At 56.1% G+C, this 21,548-nt stretch overlaps 2 protein-coding genes across 2 annotated transcripts; one reads left to right on the forward strand and one right to left on the reverse strand.

The window, feature by feature from the left end:
- Nucleotides 1-4,432: 4,432 nt before the first annotated feature.
- Nucleotides 4,433-12,355, reverse strand: FARSA (phenylalanyl-tRNA synthetase subunit alpha). Its single transcript, XM_004476026.5, has 13 exons — nt 12,177-12,355; nt 9,887-10,024; nt 9,704-9,802; nt 9,506-9,624; nt 8,437-8,529; nt 8,216-8,344; nt 8,026-8,141; nt 6,599-6,683; nt 6,398-6,497; nt 5,627-5,795; nt 5,467-5,544; nt 5,271-5,385; nt 4,433-4,767 (listed from the first exon to the last, which is right to left on the reverse strand). The coding sequence occupies exons 1-13, from the start codon at nt 12,321-12,323 to the stop codon at nt 4,629-4,631; spliced, it is 1,527 nt and encodes a 508-aa protein (XP_004476083.2). The 5' UTR covers nt 12,324-12,355; the 3' UTR covers nt 4,433-4,628.
- Nucleotides 12,356-16,344: 3,989 nt separating this feature from the next.
- Nucleotides 16,345-20,206, forward strand: CALR (calreticulin). The gene is made up of 9 exons (XM_004476019.2): nt 16,345-16,521; nt 16,885-16,986; nt 17,160-17,363; nt 17,755-17,849; nt 17,941-18,150; nt 18,241-18,354; nt 18,450-18,593; nt 19,181-19,273; nt 19,369-20,206. Exons 1-9 carry the CDS (start codon nt 16,431-16,433, stop codon nt 19,573-19,575), a joined length of 1,260 nt encoding a protein of 419 aa, XP_004476076.1. The 5' UTR covers nt 16,345-16,430; the 3' UTR covers nt 19,576-20,206.
- The last annotated feature ends 1,342 nt before the right edge of the window (nt 20,207-21,548 follow it).

The raw sequence follows: 21,548 nt of genomic DNA on the forward strand, positions 1-21,548 counted from the left end.
GCGCCGGGCACCTCCCCGCGCAGAGGGGCGGGGCCGGCCGTTACGCGGCGGTTGGGCGGTCTCGGGTTGCGCGCGCAGGCGGCGCCGCGCGGAGGCGGGGGGCGCGAGCTGTCCTGTGCGCATGTGCGAGCGATTTGGGACGCAACATGGCCCGGGGGTCGCCGGTGTTTAATAGGCGACCCCTGTTTTTACACTTTACTTCTCAAGTCATCTGCTTTGCCTCAGGGCTTCTTTCCAGTAAAAAAAAAATTCTGGCCCTTGCAGTCTTCCGGTTGTGGTCGTGGCTTCCTGTTGCCCTCAGTATAAAAATTTATGAGTTTGGCAGCCGAGCTAGCTCAGGTGGTTGAGCGCCTGCTTCTCATACACGAGGTGCTGTCCTATCCCTGGTACCTGCTAGTAACACAAGCAAGCAAATAAACGGGGGGGAAAAAACACAGAAAGCTGATGTTGCTCAATAGTTGCGTTCAATCCCTGACTCTGGTACCTCAAAAAATTTTTAATGAGTTTATCTTAAGTTTTCACTTGTGCAACTTAGAAGCTCCTTGAAACTCTGGGGGGCGGGGGGCGGTCTGGCTCATTACATACAGGGTTGGGCCCTTATCCTTTGATGATAATGGTTGTACTAATACTCCTTTAATAACAGTATCAACAATGATAATGACTGTGTTTAGCACACTAAGAGCCATGGACTGGGAGGAAATATTTGCAGAATATTTATCTAGTAAGGAATTTGCATCCAGAATTTACAAAGAACTCTTGCGACTCAATAATATGAAGACAATCCAATTTTTAAAAAAGGGGCAAGGGGGGAAGACTTGAACAGAGCTGTGTGTGTGCAGTCCTGAGGCAAAAGCAAGCTGCATTCGAGGAGCAAGGAAGAAGCGTAGCGTGACAGGAAGGCGGTGAGATTGGAATGGAAAGTCGGGCAGTAGTTGGGTTGGGATCCAAGGTGAGGCCTTCAGATTCGGTTCCAATTGCCTGGGAAGTCACTGGAGGCTGGGCTGGAGCTCTGGCTCAGGGACACCTGCCATGGTGTCCGTGTGTGGGAGGAAACAGGACTCCACTCACATCTCCCAATCCCCCCTGCCAGGTTCCGTCCCGGGCTGCCCACTGACACACATCTTTATGTCCACGTTCTGGAAAATTTGGATTCAGATCTGAACTCTGGACTATTACCCACGGGGTGATCATGAAACTGCCACTCTGTCAAAACGTTTGTCATGTTGTGTAAAGAGGTTGGCCAGGATACTTCCTAAATCTTGGGAGTTTCCCATGGTCAGAACTGTCTTCGTTATGGTGAACCCTCCAACCAGGCCGGGCATTTGATGCCAACGAGATGACTCAGGGTGGGGGCAGTTGGGAACTAGCCCTGCTAGACAGACCAGTCATGTGGTGAGGGAGTTGGGGCTTTGAGCCACCGTCTTAGGCAGACCTCTGGGGACAGGCAGGGCTTGAGTTCAGCCACAGGGGCATTGCTTCAGTCATCACGCCTATGTATCGAAACCCAAATAAAAATGATAGACAGGATAGCTTACCTGACTGATCATCTAAGTCCGGGTGTCGGGACAGTGACACATCCTTTCTCTTGGGGACAGGACACGGAAACTTTGCATGGGAGACCCTCCGAGACCTTGCCGTGTGTGCCTCTTCCTCTTTGTATCCTTTTCACTCCAATAAAACTAGTAATTATGGTCGTTTTTCTCTGAGTTCTGGGCTGTTCTAACAAATTACTGCACCTGAGGATGAATGGCAGTAACTCCCCAATTTGTAGCCAATGGGTCAGAAGTGAGGGTGGCCCTGGGAACCGCTGTACTTTCAGGTGTTTGAAACAAGGGCACTCTTTTGGGGATTGTGCCCTTTCACAGGTAGAATCTGAATAAAATCCGGGTAGTTGAGTGACAGAATCGCATTGCAGATGGTGTAACTTACTAGCTCACCAGTAAGCGGCGCTGATAAAACCTAGTATAGTGGCCTGCTGTAAGGGTTCCAGGAATAAAACACCTGACATGTATTTAGCATCCAATAAACAGTGGCTAATATTAGTGTTTAGTTAAAGTGCATCTTTCCAAAATGTTAATGGGGAAAACTGAGAGGGGACTATATGGGAACATTATACTTTCTGCATGTTTCTATAAACCTGAGTCCTGGAGGAAAAAAAAACACACAAAGGACCCCCACAATACTGTGTCTGAGCTGTTACGAATTAAAATAAGAATGTACGTGGCCGAAATGAATACAAGTGTGGAATAAACATCGTTTGTGAAAAAGTATGCTCAAAGCATCAGTTGATGCTGAGATTTAATGTCGAGCGTGCACACACATGTGCAAATGCACACATCACACTCTAACCCAAACAAAAAGCAACACACAGGGAAGCGGATTTCGCCCAATAGATAAGGGTGTCTGCCTACCGCATGGGAGGTCCAGGGTTCAAACCCTGGGTCTCCTTGACCCACGTGGAGCTGGCCCATGCGCAGTGCTGATGCGCGCAAGGAGCGCCCTGACACAACAGGGTGTCCCGCGTAGGGGAGCCCCACGCACAAGGAGTGCGCCCCATAAGGAGCCACCCAGCGCGAAAGAAAGTGCAGCCTGCCAGGGGTGGGGCCACACACACACACACACACACACACACACGGAGAGGTGACACAAGATGACGCAACAAAAAAGCGACAGATTCCCAGTGCCACTGACAAGAATGCAGGCTGACAGAACACAGGAAGGAGAGAGAAATTAAAAAAAAAAAAGCAACACGCAAAAGGCAGGATGATTTTTACTGTGCACCATTTGCGGTATTTTTGAACACATGCAAGATGGAAGCCCTATCTTGTCAACATCATATATACAAATGACTATTTTTAAGCACCTGTTTTTCTTTTTTTTAGGAAATATAGGGGATTAAACTCAGGACCTTATATATGGGAAGCAGGCGCTCAACCACTGAGCTACATCCACTCCCAAGTGGTAATTATTTTTAAAAATTTATTTCTCCCCACCCCCTCGTTGTTCGCACTTGCTCTGTCTGTCGTTTCTTTAAGAGGCACGGGAAACTGAGCCCGCACCTCCAATGTGGGAGGGAGGCACTAATCACTTGAGCCACCTCTCTCCATCCCATGCTTTGCTGTCTCTCATTGTTTTTCTTCTTGCGTCTCTTGTGTCATCTTGCTATGCCTGCTCGTCACACCAGCTCGCCAGCTCGCTATCATTTTTAGGAGGCACCCGGAACCAAACAATGGACCTCTCGTGGTAGGCGGGAGCGCAATCACTTGATCCACATCCACTTCCCCACCACTGGTTAAGCTTTTACAGATACAGGCATTCAGAAGCGCAGTTTGCCTGAGTATCTTTCTGTGTCATCGAATCATCCCATTTGAAATAAATGGAGGAAAAAAAAACCTGGCTGAGGGCTCTAGGGAGAGCTGGGCCCATGCCATCTGGAGCCTCAGTTGACTCCATCAGTCTTACTGGGTGTGATTGTGTTAAGAAAACTGCCCACGGGAAATGGATTTGGCTCAACAGAGAGCGCGTCCACCTACCACATGGGAGGCCCATGACTCAAACCCCGGGCCTCCTGACTCGTGGTGAGCTGGCCCACGCGCAGTGCTGATGTGCGCAAGGAGTGCTGTGCCACGCAGGGGTGTCCCCCACATAGGGGAGCCCCACGCGCAAGGAGTGTGCCCTGTAAGGAGAGCCGCCCAGCGTGAAGAAAGGTGCAGCCTGTCCAGGAGTGTGCTGTAAACACAGAGAGCTGATGCATCAAGATGACACAACAAAATGACAGATTCCTGATGCCACTGACAAGAATTCAAGCAGACACAGAAGAACACACAGCCAATGGACACAGAGAGCAGACAACGGGGGAGTGGGAGATAAAGGGGAGAGAAATTGAAAGAAAAAAAGCCAGATAGAAAGTATCAAATAAAAAACTGCCTGCGTTTCCAAGTGTGTTGTCCCCCAGAACGACGTGGGGTGAGGGATGTGACAGCTGGGGTTTGCTTCGAAAATATTTACATAGAAAAGATCCACAGGAGATGAAGCTGGGGTGTGAAACTCTCACTGGCCAACTCAGGAAGGGCGACAGGTCTGTGCCGATTTTATTCCTCTCTCCGTCTCTGCTTGTTTGAAGTTCTTAGGATTATTTTTTTTAAAGACCACCTCGCCCCTCTCCTGGCTCTTGCTCACCCCCGCTGTCCCCCAAATGTCCCCGAAGGGCAGGGGTCCCGGATTCACTCACCTAGAAGAGGGCCTGGTGCCCACCAGGGGGCAGGTAAACGCTCGCTGCGTTTTAGTACTTGAGACTGTTGATGATTGCCCGAGAACCCGAGAGCCCCGAGCCACCGCCCCTCACACCCAGGCTTGCCCCCACTAAGCAGTGGGCCTGGGCGGGGGGTTGGCCTGCCAGGGCCCGCCCCACCCCTAAGGAAAAGGCACCAGATGAGGGCAACTGCCTGCTTTATTAGCCTGCAGGGGCCCCATGGAAGGCCAGAGCACACCTGGTCCTGGGACCCTGGGGCAGGCAGGCAAGATACTATGGGGGGGGCAGGGGGCTGGCCTCACAGAGGCCTCATAAATACAGGGGGGCACCGGCCGGGGTGGAGGCAGGGCGGCGGGGGTGGAGCCAGGGCCCCCCGTCACGCCGCCTCCTGCAGCCGTGGCGCCTGCGGCTCGGCGTCCAGGCGGCACAGGGGGCTGTCGTACACCATCTGCAGGTTCACCTTGTGGCCCACCAGCTCCCTGATGTTGTTGATGCCGTATTTGATCATCGTCGGGCTGGGGGAGCGGAGGGCGGTGTGACACAGGGTCCGCGGCCCTCCTGGGCCCCCGCCTTCCTCCCTGCAGGCTCTGCTCCGGCCCCTCCCGTCCCGCCCTCGCCCCGTGCTCCCTCTACTCAGTTCACCCCGGCCTCCGTGTCGTTCCTCAAACACCCTGCGCACGATCCGGCCTCTGCGCAGTGTTCTCTCCGCCTGGAAATAGCTCACGGCTCGTTCCTTCAGCCCCCTCGAGTCTTTGCCCAGATGCCACCTCCTCCAAGAAGCCTTCCTTAATCCCCTCACTGCCCCTCTGCTTGCCTTCCTCTACAGCACTCACTGCCCTGAGACACCCTCCCGATTTTATTTATCCATTCGTCTTGCCGATTATTGTCCTCCTCGCCCCACTAGAACCTCAGCTCCGCGGGCCCGGGCGCCTCCTGCCCGTCGCACAGACCGGGCACGCCGGAGGCGCTCACGGAGAGCGCGGCGGCCAGACACCCCGCGTTACGCGCAGGCACTCACCGCTCCAGCGAGAGACCCCAGGCGATGACCGACACGTTCTCGGGGAGCCCCATGGGCAGCAGCATCTCGGGGCGGAAGAGCCCGGAGTTCCCCACCTCCACCCACTTCTTCAGGCCTGGGAGGAGGAGAAGGAGGGTGTGGGGGGGGGTGCGTCGGGGCTCGGGCACGGGGCGTGGGGCGGGCGCGGGCGCCTGACCTTGGTGGTAGCTGAACACCTCCATGCTGGGCTCCGTGTAGGGGTTGTAGGCCGGCTTGAAGCGCAGCTGGGTGATGCCTGGGGGGGGACGGGGCACGGGGGGAGGAGGTGAGCTGGCGATGGCGGGGCCCCCCCGCCGGCCCCGGTTCCGCCCGCTCACCCAGCTTGCTGAAGAACTCCCGGAGGACGCCCATGAGGTGGCCCAGCGAGAGGCCGTGGTCGGCCACGACGCCCTCGATCTGGTGGAACTCGGCCAGGTGCGTGGCGTCCAGGCTCTCGTTCCGGAACACGCGGTCGATGGAGAAGTACTTGACGGGCGTGAAGGGCTTCTGGGGGGTCAGAGGCGGGCGGGCCGCGCCCCGGTCAAGAAGGGGAAGTAGTGGGGTGAGGGGGGTGGGGGGTATATGGGGACCTCATTTTTTTTTAATGTAATATTTAAAAAATGAATACAGACAAAAAATAAAAAATGGGAAAAAAAAAAAAGAAAAGAAAAGAAGGGGTCCCGGGGCAGGTGGATTTGGCCCATACGGGAGGTCAGGGTTCAGACCCCGGGCCTCCTGACCCGTGTGGAGCTGGCCCATGCGCAGTGCTGATGCGCACAAGGAGTGCCATGCCACACAGGGGTGTCCCCCATGTAGGGGAGCCCCACGCGCAAGGAGTGCACCCCGTAAGGAGAGCCGCCCAGCGCGAAAGAAAGTGCAGCCTGCCCAGGAATGGCGCCGCACACACGGAGAGCACACAGCAAGATGACGCAACAAAGAGAGACAGATTCCTGGTGCCGCTGACAAGAATACCAGTGGACACAGAAGAACACACAGCAAATGAACACAGAGAGCAGACAACTGCAGGGGGCAGGGAAAGGAAGAGAAATTTAAAAAAAAAAACAAACCAAAAGGGGTCCCGGGCAGCCCCCGCCACGGCCAGGCCGTACCTTCTGGGCCAGGCGGTAGAGGGCGCGGGCGCTGGCCGCCGTGGTGTGCGTGCGCAGCAGGTTCTTGCGGGCCTCGTCCAGCTTCCAGGTGTACTTGTACCTTCCGGGGGGAAGGCGGGGAGTCAGAGGCCGTGGCCACCGGGCCCCCGACCTCCTGCCCACGCCGCCCCCAGCCCACGGGAGGTCCTGGGCCTGCCTCACCCCTGGGAACCGTAGCCACCCTGAGAGTGGGTCCGCTTGACCCGCTGAACGTAGTCCGTTGGGAGCTGGAGGGCCTCGGCTGGGTCTGGGCGGGGACAGAGGGGCAGGGGGTCAGTCGAGGAGCAGGTGGCCATGCGGAGGGTGCCTGGGAACACCTGAGGCAGGCCCCGACCCTCCTCTCCCCAGGACCCTCTGTGACTCCCACCGCACGTGGAGCCGAAGCCCCAGTCCCCCAGCTGCAGCCCGCCAGGCAGGACCTGCCCGTCACCTCCCTGCCCGCCTCTACCACGCAGACCTGCGGGCACGCCGGGCACGACCCCGCCCCTGGGCCTTTGCACACACCGTTGACTCCGTATACATGGCCGGGGCTCCCCCCTCGCTTCCTTTGGTCTTTGCTCCAACGTCAGCCTCTCCGACAACCTTCCCTGACCCTTTTCTCTCTCTCGCCCCACCGCTCACATGCCACCTTCTGCACTGTGTTTAGTGCCACCTGCCCCCTACACGGCTTGCGAGGTTAATGCACGCCCGCTAGGATGCAGGCCTCCCTGGGACAGTGACTTGTCTCATTCGTGGCTCAACGGGGACCTCGGAACACAGACAACGTGTAGCGAGCCTCTGTTCCGTGAACCTACAAAGCCTTGAGATCCCCTTGCAGGGGACACGATCTCGGCGAGCCTGAAAACCCTGGGACTTCTCCCCTTCTGTGCCTCAGTCTCCCCATGTGTAGAACGGGGACAATTAAAACAGCGCCTGGCACACAGAAGATGGATAGAAGGCTTGGGTGCTGAGATGGTGACAGTGGCATCGTGGCTTCCGGCCAAATAACAAGCAACTGATGACCCTGCCTGGCGCCTCCTCTGTGACCTTCCAGCACCGGCATTCATTCCATTTCGTTCCGTGCTAAGGAGCAGGAAATCAACAAACTGGGCACCATGGGCTGAGACGGGGGTGAGGGGCTTTTGTCGAACTTAGGGATGGGACGGGGTGGCTCCTCTGAGGGGACATAGGAGAGAGGCTGGACGCCCGAGGCTGCCTTGAAGGGCTGGGGGACACAGTTCTTAGCAGAAGGTGTGAGGCGGGTTGAACGGTACACACACACCCCAATGCCAAGTTCATGTCCGGAAGTTAAAGCAACCTGAGGAGGAGGTCGTGAGAAGATGAGGCAGAGCCCGGAGCCCTGTGTCTACACGCCAGGAGCCATCGGAGCCAGAGGAGACGAGGAAGGGCCCTCCTATGAGGGGCGGGCGGCCCTGCTGACACCTTGACCTTGATCTTCGGCCTTCGGAGGCGAGGTGAGCTATTTCTGTTGTTTGAAGCTGCCCGGTGTGTGGTGGTATGTGATGGCACGGACGGAGGCCCTGGCACGCTCAGAGAGCCGTGGAGTGCGGGCGAGGGGTCCCGCCCAGGGCCTGGCCCCTCCGACCCACCTCGCAGGAAGAAGGTGTCATGCTGGTCGCGCGCCGGGTGCTGCTGGGGCTGGAAGAGCGCGTCGAAGTTCCAGAAGGAGCTCTCGATGAAGTTGTCGGTCGGCATCTCGGTGAACCTGGGGGGAAGGCGTGCCCTCGTGGCCCTGCCCCGGTGGCCAGAACGGGGCCGCCCCGGCCCCGCCGCGCTCACCCCATCTCCAGGAAGATCTGCCGGAACTGGGAGCGGACTTTGAGCAGGGGGTGCAGGTGGCCGCTGTCGGGGAGGACGCCGCGGGCCGAGAAGTTGTAGGGCTTGAACGGCCGGTCCCGCCAGGAGCCGCTGTGGGGCAGGTGGGGTGCCCAGACGTGGTGAGGGCAGCTCGACAGCCCCCTGCCCGCACCGTTCCCACCAGCCCCAGGGGACGCCCCTACCTGGAGATCATCTCGGAGCTCAGCTCTGCCTCCTGCTTGGAGATGCTGGTGCTGAAGGCACTGCCTTTGCTTACCCAGTAGGTCTTCAGGGTCCTGTGGCCCGAGGAGGGGAGGGGACACGGCGGTCACTGCCCCAAGAGGCCACCCTCCACCTCCCACCCGAAGATGACCCCCATCGAGTCACTTGGCTCTAGTTTCTTCCTGACGTTTGTCACCACCCAGGTTCCTCTAACTTGGCTCCCTGTGCTCATTTGCTTATTCGCTCAACAAACACGAGCTGAGAGCCTACTGTGCGCAGGGGCTGTTGAAGGCATTCAGAACACAGCTGTTGGGAAGCGGACTTGGCCCAATGGATAAGGCATCCGTCGACCACATGGGAAGTCCGCAGTTCAAACCCCGGGCCTCCTGACCCGTGTGGAGCTGGCCCACACGCAGTGCTGATGCGCGCAAGGAGTGCTGTGCCACACAGGGGTGTCCCCCGCGTAGGGGAGCCCCACACGCAAGGAGTGCGCCCCATAAAGAGAGGTGCCCAGCGCTAAAGTGCAGCCTGCCCAGGAATGGCGCCGCATACACGGAGAGCTGACACAATCAGATGACGCAACAAAAAGAAACACATATTTCCATGCCACTGACAACAACAAAAAGCGGACAAAAAGAAGAACACGCAGCAAATGGACACAGAGAATAGACAACTGGCAGGGCGGGGGGGGGGGAGAACAGAAACAAATAAAAAATAATTTGTTTAAAAAAAAAAGAAAGAACACGGCTGTGTTTGCAGGTGCCCTGCTCTGCTGACCCGCTAACGTTGCCCCACAAGCCTGGCCGTTTTCAAGATGGGGCAGATGAGGCCCGGCAAGCGCCAGTGCCTTGGCCAAGGTCACAGCCAGGAAGTGGCAGAGACAAGGTCGGACGCCGGCAGCCGGCTCAAGAGCGTACGGGGTCTGCTCAGAGCAGGCAGCAGCTCAGGGGTGAGGGAGTCCCGGCGTGCTGCACCCCGCCTGGCCGCCGTGGGCACCCCGGGAATGACCGCCAGCACCCACTGGGGCCCCGGGGGGCTGCGGCCGCTCACACTTCAGTCAGGAGCTTCCTCTTCCTGAGCTCGCTCCTTTCCTTCTCGCCCAGCTTCTCGGCCTCCCTGCCCTGGACCAGCAGGAGCCGCCGGCGGACCTCGTCCTCGATGGTGTCGGCCTGCGGGGACAAGGGGCGGTGAGGCCCGGGTCCGGGCCTGCCCCCCGCCGCCAATCCCCCCCCCACCCGAGGGACTCACCACTCGGAAGACCCGGGGCCCGTCGGCCGCGCTCTTGTCCACCCGGATCCACTTGTTGGACATGGCCTTGCTGAACCCCACTTTGCCGCTGGGCAGCCTCTGAAGGAAGAGGAGGGGTGGTGGGCGGGGCCCAAGGGCTGCTCCCCACCCCAGCGCCTCCCCCCAGGCTGGGCTGCCTCTTACCATGAGCTCACTCTGGGCTAGGCCCTCGGGGGGGACGCTCCGGAACACCCGGGCCTCGTGGCTACCCTCCCGGGCAATCTCTTCGCCCTCGGGGGTGAGCTCCCAGTGCTTGGAGGAGCGCAGCTCGGCCTCGATGACCTGCAGGGAAACAGGGACGCGGGGGACACACGAGTTCAGAGCCAGGCACCCCTTCGCGGCAGTCCTGGGACCGGGTTCCAAGCACAGACTGCCTGGAGGCGGAGCCCCACTCTATCGCCTTTTTTTTTCTCTCTCCCCTTCTCCCCAGTTGTCTGATCTCCATGAGTTCTTCTGTGTCCACTTGCATTCTTATCAGCAGCACCCAGAATCTTTGTCTCATTTTCAGTTGCATCGTTTTGCTGCATCAGCTCTCTGTGTGTGTGGCGCCACTCCTGGGCAGGCTGCACTTTCTTTTGCACTGGGCGGCTCTCCTTACGGGGCGCACTCCTCACGCATGGGGCTCCCCTACGCGGGAGACACCCCTGTGTGGCAGGGCACTCCTTGCGCACATCAGCACTGTACGTGGGCCAGCCCCACATAGCAAGGAGGCCCGGGGTTTGAACCGTGGACCTCCCATGTGGTAGGTGGATGCCCTAACCACTGGGCCAAGTCCGCTTCCCACTGTTCTCCCTTTTCAGCCCAAGGATCTCAGAGGAAGGCGTTCCCTGGGCCAGTGACAACTGACACCTCCCAGGATGAGGCAAAGAACTACGGGTGTTGCCTGGCAGAAGACAAATCCTTGCTATCACTTTTGAGCCAGTGACAGATTTTAACGTCTCAGGCAAATGGATTCGTCATCACCTTTGTTTGTGCCTTGGCTCCCCAGGTATCAGGGAAGGAAGGTCCCTGGAGGTCCAAGTGACAAACCAGGAACCTGAAGCTCCACCAAAAGGGTCCAGTGTTAACGCAGAGACAGCGCTGGGCTGGGTACTAATCCAACTCTTCTCACTTGCTTATAACCTTGGGAAAGCTGCTCTATGCTCCCTGAGGGAGTCCCCTCTTGCATAAGTGACTATCAGTGAGCTCTGCCTGAGAGTTTTTAGAAGGAACAAACAAGTTAAAGCACATTAAGTGATGGAGGGTGCTTAGCACGTGGTAAACACTGCACATGTTGACTTATTAAGTTATGTTAATTACTACTACCCACATTTATTACACTTATTATACTTAGATTGGACCGCATTAAATTATCATTGGTTAATTCCCTATGACCTATACAAACATTGATTTTACTCGGCTCAAAGTACTGTCACTCATCTACACTGCAGAGGCTTTGCAGCCAGAGTGCCTAACTTTAAATTGGGCTCACCTGCCCCTTCTTGTGACACTGATCCTGTTATTGAACAATGCTGGGCTGCTGCCACATCCTCAAAATGAGGAGAGAAGCAAAAGTGCCACCATCCCAGGATGATGGCAAGAACTGGATGAAAAGTAAAACTGAGATCAGAGTGGGATAAGGAATGCAAACACAATAAATACACAGCCCAAACCAATCTCCTGAGTCCTGGCCTCATGGGTGGAGCCTCCAGGATGGCCCCTGGGCCCCTCCACGTCCCCCATCGCTCCCACTCACCCAAGCCAGAAGCCTGGGCTTCATGGCTGCATCTGCTGCCTTATCTCTCCTGCTATCCCAGCTGTTTCCCTTCTGGCTTGGGGACGTGCCAGCCTCTGTCCCTTCTCTCGCTTCCAGTCCTGACCCTGCTCATCCTTTCCCCAAGGTGATGTTGAAAACTCATGCATCTAACCATATGGCTTCCCAGCTTCAGGCTGTGGCTTCCCAGCACCGCTATGAGATAAAGGCCTACAAGTCTTACAAATTCTGGCTCGGGAGATCCCTCCAGCCACTTATTTAAGCTCTCCCGCCCCGCCTACTGACCCCTAACATGCCACGGTTTTTCTCCTCAGTGCCGAGACCCAATTCAACTGCTACCTCCTCTGGCAAGTCCTCTCCGACCCACAAGGTTGGGTGAAGCGGTCAGCTCTGGGTTCCCTGTGTTTTCCCCATCACCCTGGTCACGTGGGTTTCTCCCGATGAGACCGCAACCTCCGTGAGGGCAGTTATCGCAACTTTCGCGTTCACCGTCGTCCCCTCCCAGACCAAACCCGCCTCAGGGGACGTTTGTAGCATGCGTGAACGTTCGTGCGCCCGGGTGGACACATAAAAGTGGCCCTAAGCAGCTCCAAGGGGCTCCGGCGTGAAGACTGGGCCCTCCTGACAATAGCCGAGCAGGTACAAAAAGCGCTGAGGCCCGGCATCACCGGCTCGGCTCACCTCGCCCAGCGCCTGCAAGCTCTTCACGGCGCCCACCACGACCTGGTGCTCCACGCCCAGCTCGCCCGCCAGCTCCGCGCTGTCCAGGCCGCCGTCGGTGGCCTCCAGCCGCCGCAGCAGCAGCTCGGCCACCGGCCCGTCCGCCATAGCTGCTCCCAACGCGCCCCGCGTGGCCCGGCCTCCCCAGAGCGACCGGAACCGGAACCGGCGCGCGGAGCGTGCGCCGCCATCTTGAGGGCGTCAGGAGCGTGGCGCGGTGCTCGGAGCGCGCCATCTTGAGTGTGTCATCCGAACCTCAGACCGCCGCCCCCGGCTTGAATGGTGGTTTCCGGTTTCCCAGGCAGGTCAAATTGTTGCTCTCGAGGGCAGAAAATCAGCCTTGATTTGAGATTTCATCTAGCCGCGCCTCCGGCCTATGTGACCTTGGACTTCACCCTCTGGGGGGCCTCGTGCCCTTTGCCCTCGTGGGATTCTGCCTTGCAGCTGCGGAGGGAGGTGACAGGTGGGCTGGAGAGACGATCACGCGGCTGGTTTCAGTTACTTTTAAACTTTCAAAGTCGGGCCGGGTAGGGACTACGCCCTTTTTATAGAGTGGGGAGGAACTCATTTGATATAATAAAAGGATAGTGGCAGCTGATCTCTGGAACTACCTCCTCAGTACTCAAGCCAGTGCTAAGTGCTTCAGGCGTATTAGTTCACGTCTCCCCAGATCCCATGATGTAGATACTAATATAATCCCCATTTCACAGATGAGAAAACTGAGGCTCAGGTGATATCTCTAGCCCAAGGTTCTATGGTGAGTTTTGGTGGAGATGGGGCCAGAAATTATAAACCTTCCAGATTCCCCCCAACCTCATACTCCATGAAGATCAAACTCAGATCAGTAATGCTTAGTCTAGATCTCTGCTGCGCTATGGAAATCCAGTGATACGCAAAAGCAATTTCAAGTTTTCTAGTAGAGCCATTAGAAAAGAAACTGGCGAAATTAATTTTAACGTCTTAGTTAACCTAATATGCCCAGAGTAAAAGCATTTCAACACATACTCATGTAAAAATTATTACTATCTTTCGCAGTACTGGGAATGTGATTAATCCCATTGAATTGTATGCTTGGGAGTGCCTGAGATGGGAAAATTCATGTTGTCTGTGTGTTTCCACAGTTTAAAAAGAAACTAAAGAGACAATGGCAATTAAATGCAATACACGATTCTGGACTGGAGCTAAGAATGGTGGAGAAGAGGCCCAAAATGACATTACTGAGACATATGAAAAAATTGGGAGATAGACTATTTGCTTTATTTTAAAGTTAAATTTTTTAAACTTGACAACTGTATATAAGGTAGTTATGTAACTGAATATCCTTGTTCTAAGGAAATGTACATGAAAGTATTAAGTATTCAGGAAACATGATGTATAAACCTACTGTCAAATATTTAGAAAATGGACAAAGAGATGATAGAATAATACAGTAAAATAAAGCAAAATATTAAAAGTTGGTAGATCTGGGATCTGGGAGGGCAGTTTGTTGGCAGTATGAGTGGGTTTTGTATTATTTTTGCAACTGCCCTGTAAGTTTGGAATTATTTAAAAATTAAGAAACAAAGTTTATATATATTTTAAAAATCTTTCACATTCTTATTTCTCACAGCAAGTCTCTGAAATCCAAAATTATTTTACATTTACAGCGCATGTCAGATTGGACAAGCCACATTTCAGATAAATGGCCAAGAGTCACCTGTAGTTGGTGGTGATTATATTTGATAGCATATGTAAATTCTAATTCCAGATCTGCCATTGACATACCTGGATTCTCTTGCCAGGATGGAGATGATAGGAGAGTTACTTGAAATAGTACTAGCACTCTCACACAGTAATTGCTAATACCAATTGACTGCTGACCACGTGTCTGGCACTCATCTAAGTAGAGTATTTATAAAACACTCATTTAACCATCACAATTGGTATTTTTTTCTTATTTTCTCTCCCTTCCCCTGCCCCCTGTCTGCTCTCTGTGTTCATTCGCTGTGTGTTCTTCTGTGTCCGCTTGCATTATCCAGCAGCACTGGGAAACTGCATCTTTTTTGTTGTTGTTGCGTCATCTTGCTGTGTCAGCTGTGTGTTTGTGTGGGGGGCACAACTCCTGGGGGGGCTGCACTTTTTTCACGCAGGGTGGCTCTCCTTGCGGGGCACACTCTTTGCACATGGGGCACATGGGTGCCCCTGCATGGCACAGCACTCCTTGCAGGTGGCAGCACTGTGAATGGGCCAGCTTACCACACCAGTCAGGAGGCCTTGGGGATCGAACCCTGGACCCTCCATATGGTAGACAGACACTCTATCAGTTGAGCCACGTCTGCTTCCCACAATTGTTATTATTGTCATTATTTTCTTAGGAGGTACTGGGAATTGAACCCAGGACCTCGTATATGGGAAGCAAGCACTCAACCACTTAGCTACACCTGTTCCCCAAACCATCACAATTATTGCTTGAGTGTGTAAAGGTTACTAATATCCCCCAATCTCAGCTCTACCTACCTCAGGAGACTACAGTGAGGCCTGAATAAAAATCCAGGCTGTGTCCCTCAATGTCTCTTTCACTTCAGCTTTAAAGCACTTGCCCAGTTTGGGTTGAATTCCCACAGAAATTCTTCCAGAATTTCCTTCTTGCAGCTGGCCAGGGTCACTCTTCCTTCAGGAAATCTAAGCCTGTACCGCTCCAGGTTCTGTGGGAGACACCCAGGGACAGCGAGGCAAATGACAGCCCATTTTCATTCCATGACAGTGAGAACAGGAGGGAGGGTGGAAGTGAGCTGAATGCAGGACTAGGATGATCACCTGGTCTTCAGCTGCCTTCTTCAGGTTCACACCAGGCAACAGTGTGCCTGGGGGAAGGGGCAGAATTCCAACTTCTCCGAGACTCCTCATTCCTCCCCTTCCAGATACCCTTCCGGACACTAGAGGGGAGACTCCCCTCCCCGCCCTTTTCCAGGATTCCACATCTCCCTTCCCCTTCTGCAATCCACTCCCACGTTCCCAGGTCCAGAGCCAGTTGGCTTCAGAGCTTGCAAAACCCCTAGCCCTTCTTCCTCCTTCCTCTTTCCTCCTCCGTGCGGCTTGGGGGCAGGGAATTGGTGTCAGCCCTGTGTCCCTGGCTTCAGAGGAAGACTTTGCCCACCTCCCTTGGACCTTATCTTCCCCACCATCTGTCTCTTTCCATTTTCCCTCCCCAACGGAACCCCCTGCCCTCCTGCCCTTAGCCGTTTAATTGCAAAAGCCAGGCCGTTTGTGGGAGACCACAAGACAGCGACCCCCTTTCCAGCTGAGCGGGGAGGAAAGGAGAGGCTGCGATTCGGGTAACAACCCTACCCCCACCCTCGGAGCCACAGCTTTCTGGGCTTCCTTCCTTCGGTTCCAGGGCGCCCTAAAAGTTTTTAGTGCATTTCTGCTCTAGACCAGGGCACCCCTCCTGGTCTCTCTCAGGAGGTTCCTGTGACTTCAGAGGAACTAAGTGGCATCCCCAGGTCACACGATAGCAGGCTGCCAGGGCACTTGGGGGCGAAGGAAGGAGGGAGCTGGCACCGCCCCCGCCGGCCTGCATGGCTGTCTCCCTGGCACCGGGGCGCAGGGGAGCCCCAAGACCCCAGCACCTGGGTGCTGTTGTCCTCGGCCCCACCCTGGGGAGACGGGGACAGCTTCGGGGTGGTGTCTCCCAAATGCAGGGTAAGCTGCGGCTAAGAAGCCGTGTCCACTCCTCTGGACAAGGGAACGGGACGGAGCGAGAATGAGGCAGGGTCCCGACGCTGCGCGGAGCCACCTGCGCCCGCGCGGGTAGTTTAAACGCCCGGATGGGGAACAGCGCGCACGCGCGAGGGCCCGGCCGGGCCGAGGTCGGGTCACGTGACCCGGCCTGAGGGGCTCACGGCCCCCGCCCCACCAGTGGGCGTCCCCCGCAACGCGTGGTTGACTCTCATTGGCCGGCGGTGCGGCCAATAGAAATCGGCCATCTGGGAACCCAGCGTTCCGAGGCGCAGCCGAACCTGCTGGGCCGACAGAGACCCAATGGGAAGAGAGGGCTGCGGGTGCAGACCAATGATAGGGCGCGGGGGCGGGCGCAAAGGGCGAGTCAGGGTCGCTTGAGAGGCGGATGGGTATAAAAGCCTGTGGCCGCCGGCGGCGTCTGTCGCCGCTGCAGAACCGCCGCCGGACGAGCGTCTTTGAAGGGCTCGCGCGCGCCGCCGCCCCCCTCGGCTCGCCATGCTTCTCTCCGTGCCCCTGTTGCTCGGCCTCCTCGGCCTGGCCGCCGCCGAGCCCATCGTCTACTTTAAGGAGCAGTTTCTGGACGCAGGTAACGTCAGGTCCCGCCCCGAGGCCGCCGCCGGCCCTCCAGCCCGGATCGGTGTTGTCGCCTGTAATTACCGCTCAGAGGGCCAACACGGTGGCCCCCGGGGGCCGGAGCCGCGGGCGATCCCTCCTTTTGCCTCCCTGGGGACCGTGGAGGGCGCTGCGGCCTCCCGCGGCGGGGGTTAGGGTTCGCCTGAGGATGGCTTGAGTCACCTGAGGTGTCAAACTTGGAGCGTGAGGTGGAGGGAGTCGCAGGGGGTTGAATCTCCCTCCCTGCCCCCCGGTAACCCCCCGGCCCCCTTCAGATATTGGGGGTGGGGGGCGGGGCTCAACCCGGTCGCCCTTACCGGCCTCTCTCACCCCGTAGACGGGTGGACCAACCGCTGGATCGCATCGAAACACAAGTCGGATTTTGGCAAATTCGTGCTCAGTTCTGGCAAATTCTACGGCGACGAGGAGAAAGATAAAGGTGAGAGCCTGGGGGTGGGTGTCCAGATCGGAGGGAGACTTCTTAGCGGAAGCCCTGGCGGAGCCCAGGGCCTGGGCCAGAGGGAGGGGGGGGCACCTATATTTTCTAGGCCTAGTGTCCCTCCCCACCCCACCCCCTGGGTAGTGGTTGAGCCCATTATTGTCCCGTGCCAGGGCTGCAGACAAGCCAGGACGCCCGCTTCTATGCCCTGTCGGCCCGATTCGAGCCTTTCAGTAACAAGCAGCAGACACTGGTGGTGCAGTTCACGGTCAAGCACGAGCAGAACATCGACTGCGGGGGCGGCTACGTGAAGCTGTTTCCGGATGGCTTGGACCAGACGGACATGCACGGCGACTCGGAATACAACATCATGTTCGGTGAGGGGTCTGTTCTGTCAACTGATCTCTGTCTCCTTTGTCGGGAGTGAGACCCAGACCCCGTTGGTTTTTTAGCCAAGGAAAGGTTCTTCTCACGGCACAAAGTGAATTTAAATAACCAGACTGTCAGAAAGGTTGCAGCAATCTGTTAGGTTTTCGTTTGTGGTCTGGAGAGGGATGTGAATCTGTGTGGTTATTTCACCAATCTATAAGAACAGGGTTTTTGTTGTCGAGGCTCTTACAGTCATTTAGAGGTAGAGCTGGGGTGTCCCGTTTTTGAGTCTCAACAGAGTCAAGTTAAAGAACCAAGTTTTCTTTTCATAAATTGGAGTGGGGGGTTTGCAACACCGGGCCGCTCCCAGCTCCTAACTACCGCTGCTTGCCCGCGTAGGCCCTGACATCTGTGGTCCTGGCACCAAGAAGGTTCATGTCATCTTCAACTACAAGGGCAAGAACGTGCTGATCAACAAGGACATCCGTTGTAAGGTGTGCCTTGTGGGGGGGGGCGGGGGGTGGGGGAGGCCAGGGAGACTGGGAAGCCAGGGGGGCGGGGCCACTCACCTCCCGCCCTCCTCAGGACGACGAGTTCACACACCTGTACACGCTGATCGTGCGACCCGACAACACCTACGAGGTGAAGATTGACAACAGCCAGGTGGAGTCGGGCTCCCTGGAGGATGACTGGGACTTCCTGCCACCCAAGAAGATCAAGGACCCTGATGCATCCAAGCCGGAAGACTGGGATGAACGGGCCAAGATTGATGACCCCACGGACTCCAAGCCAGAGGTGGGTTACCTGGGCACGGGCCACGCCTACTGTGGAGGGGGTGGCGGCCACCTGGGCCTACTCAGATGTCCTCCTGTCCCCCCCTTCCAGGACTGGGACAAGCCCGAGCACATCCCCGACCCTGATGCTAAGAAGCCCGAGGACTGGGACGAAGAGATGGACGGAGAGTGGGAACCGCCGGTGATTCAGAACCCCGAGTACAAGGTGGGCCCGGGCCCCAAGTGGGAGGGGGCTGGGGTGCCCGGCGGGGAGGGAGGGTGCCAGCCTCGGCTCACCTCGTCCCTTCCCTTCTCGCCCAGGGCGAGTGGAAGCCCCGGCAGATGGACAACCCCGATTACAAAGGCAAGTGGATCCACCCCGAGATCGACAACCCCGAGTACTCTCCCGACGCCAACATCTACGCCTACGACAGCTTCGGCGTGCTGGGCCTGGACCTCTGGCAGGTGTGTCCCAGGGCGGGAGGAGGGTGCCGAAGGGACAGGGGTAGGATTCCAACCGGGTCAGGCCCGACCGAGAAATGATCCTCTTCTCTGCTCCGGAAGTATTTCCCAACCTGCCTTTGCAGTCATCCTGAAGGGACTTAACCAGGCACCAGGGACTTCCCTGATAACCTGTCATTCCTCCCAGCAATCCAGGGTGGTTTCAACCCTGTTAGAAAATCAGGCTTGACCAGCTCTGAGTTTTTGTGTGTCCCCACGATGCCTTGACAGTAGCAGGTATACCTCATGGAGATTGGAACAAGCAAGCAAATCCATCTTACAGACTGGGAAATTGAGGCAGAGAGGAATGCAGTCACCAGCCCGAGGCCATACAGGCAGGAAGCGGCAGCGCTGGACTTGAACCCAGGCTGCACGGGCCCCCGGTTTTAGCCACAACCTGATTAATGCTGTTAGGTACATAAGGCGCTGCTTAGGAGCAGAGACTCCAGGCACAGTGTCTGGGGCTAGTGGTTATGGGGACAGCACGGCTGTGAGCCAGTCCGTGGCGGGGACCACCGGTGTCACCTCTGACCCTCTCCATTCATCCCCAGGTCAAGTCCGGCACCATCTTTGACAACTTCCTCATCACCAACGACGAGGCGTATGCCGAGGAGTTTGGCAACGAGACCTGGGGCGCCACCAAGGTAGGACCCGGGTCCCCTTCTCGGGTTGTAGGGGGCCCGGGCTGGCGAGCGGGGATGGGCGCTGAGGCACGGGCCCTGGGCCCTGTACCCCACAGGCTGCAGAGAAGCTCATGAAGGACAAGCAGGACGAGGAGCAGAGGCTAAAGGACGAGGAGGAGGAGAAGAAACACAAAGAGGAGGAAGCGGCGGAGGACAAAGACGAGGACGACGAGGATGATGAGGACAAGGAGGAGGACGACGAGGACAAGGAGGAGGACGAGGAGGAAGACGCCGCTGCCGGCCAGACCAAGGACGAGCTGTAGAGGCCACGCCACCCGCCTCCAGGGCTGGACTGAGGCCTGAGCGTGCCCGCCCCCGAGCCGGCCGCTCCAAATAATGTCTCTATGAGACTGGAGAACTTTTCATTTTTTTTTTCCAGGCGGGTTTGGATTTGGGGTGGTTTTTGGTTTTGCGTGTTCCCTCCCCCCCCCCTTTTTTTTTCTCTTTTTGAAACTGTGTCTTGTCTTCGATGCTTTTCTTCAGCCCTCACCCCTGGCTGTCATCTTTGTTGTCATCTTTGCCTTCCTCTGTCCCCTTCCTCTGTTCATTATTTCTCCTCCAACTTTAGGGGGTGGGGGTAGCAGTGGGGGGGTGATGTGTGTGTGTGTGTGTGGAGGAGAAGCCTCAGGCCTGAGAGTCCCACCTGCTCTCCTCCCTGGAGTCCAGAACGGGGCTGGAGAAAGGATGACATCCCCAGTCCCGTCCCGTTACCCACCCCCAACAGCACTGAGGAAGAATGGGGCTTCTAGGGCCTGAACTCTTGACACCCCCCACCCCAAAACCCTTTCTCCCCTGTCCCTAGGACTGGGCCACTTCTGGTCAGCGGGCTCCAGTTCGGCTCCCACAGAATGTAAACTACAAACAAAATTTCTATTAAATTAAGTTTTGTGTCTCCCTCCTGTGTCTCCTTTTGGCGGGGAGAATAGGCATCAGGGAACCAAGGACAGCTTTTTTCAGGGGGTAGCTCCCCAATAACAGGTTGCAGGAACCCCTGCTTGCCATGCAACCCCAAACCAAGAGGAGAATTAACTGCAAAGAGCATTCTGCGTACTGCCACCTTGATTTCTTAGACTGAAGCTGTGTTTGTTCTAGTACCAGTTTGCTTTGATTGGTGAGGAGGCTAAGACAATTTAGTACGTGACAGGGCAAGAATTTGAACCCACACCATAACCCCCATTTCAATGTCCAGCATACTCAGAACTACATTAACTAGAGTAATTTACTGCACTAATAAGAAACAAGAATAATAACGTCGTAGCTTCGTGCTTTTATTACCAGCCAGTGTGGTTAAAAAGTTGTTTTCATAGTTGAATAAACAGGTTGGGAGAGAATTTGAAAAAGTTATTATGATCCTCTGTGGCCAACTTGGAATCTGAGCCCCTTGAGAGGAAAGAAGTGGACCCAGAAAGAGTTAAGAGTTGGCGCAGAGGTGGTGGTCCCCTGGGCCGCTAATCTGTGGGTCCCCAAGGCTGCACTGGCAGGAAAGTCGAGGTCCAGTGAGTGAGCTGGAGGGCAGAAGAGAGGACTAAGATGTCAGTTCACCCTGGCCTGACCGAATTCTAGGCTGGGAATGCTGCAGAGAGAGAAGCAGCAGGGCCTGGTTGGAGTTGGGCAGTGGCAATGAAGGGTTGGGTTTGGGTGAACGGCTTAAGGGGCAGGTTTGGAGGCACGTGGATGTTCCTTCCTCTCTGGTCTGCTGGTCTCCATTTCTACTCTTCACCTAATAACCAGGAGTTAAGGCACAGCTTCATCCCCATCCAGCCCCCCAAAAGCGCCCTCCCTAGCTGGGGCAGACCGCCTGTACCCTTTTGGTATACTGTGGCCGGGCCCACCCCCTCTATTCTGGAAGCCTTGGACTGGTTCACCAGGCTGCTCCAGGATCGGGCCACCTAAGGGAAGGTTTATGGAGCATGTAATTGGAGAAGGTCTTGAAAAATGACATCTTCATTAAATATCTTTTGGGTTCGGCTAGGGATATGTGTGGGTGAACAAAATGATTGGGAAAGTAGCAGGGGGAGGGAATAGACGCCACAATTCCAGCTCTTCCTCGTCAATGAATGAGGACACAGGAGACCCCAGTATCCCTCTTCCAAGTCCAAATGACTTTCGTTTTTAGTGTTTTTTTCTTTGTTGGTGATCCTCCAAGGATCCTTTCCAATCCCGGGTAATTTGACAGTAGCGTCTGCCAGAGTGGCCAGACCAGAGTAATACAAAACTCATTTGGAACAGGCAAAAA

The sequence above is a fragment of the Dasypus novemcinctus genome, chromosome 30 (genome assembly GCF_030445035.2).
Source record: "Dasypus novemcinctus isolate mDasNov1 chromosome 30, mDasNov1.1.hap2, whole genome shotgun sequence".
In the NCBI taxonomy this organism is placed as follows: Eukaryota; Metazoa; Chordata; class Mammalia; order Cingulata; family Dasypodidae; genus Dasypus; species Dasypus novemcinctus.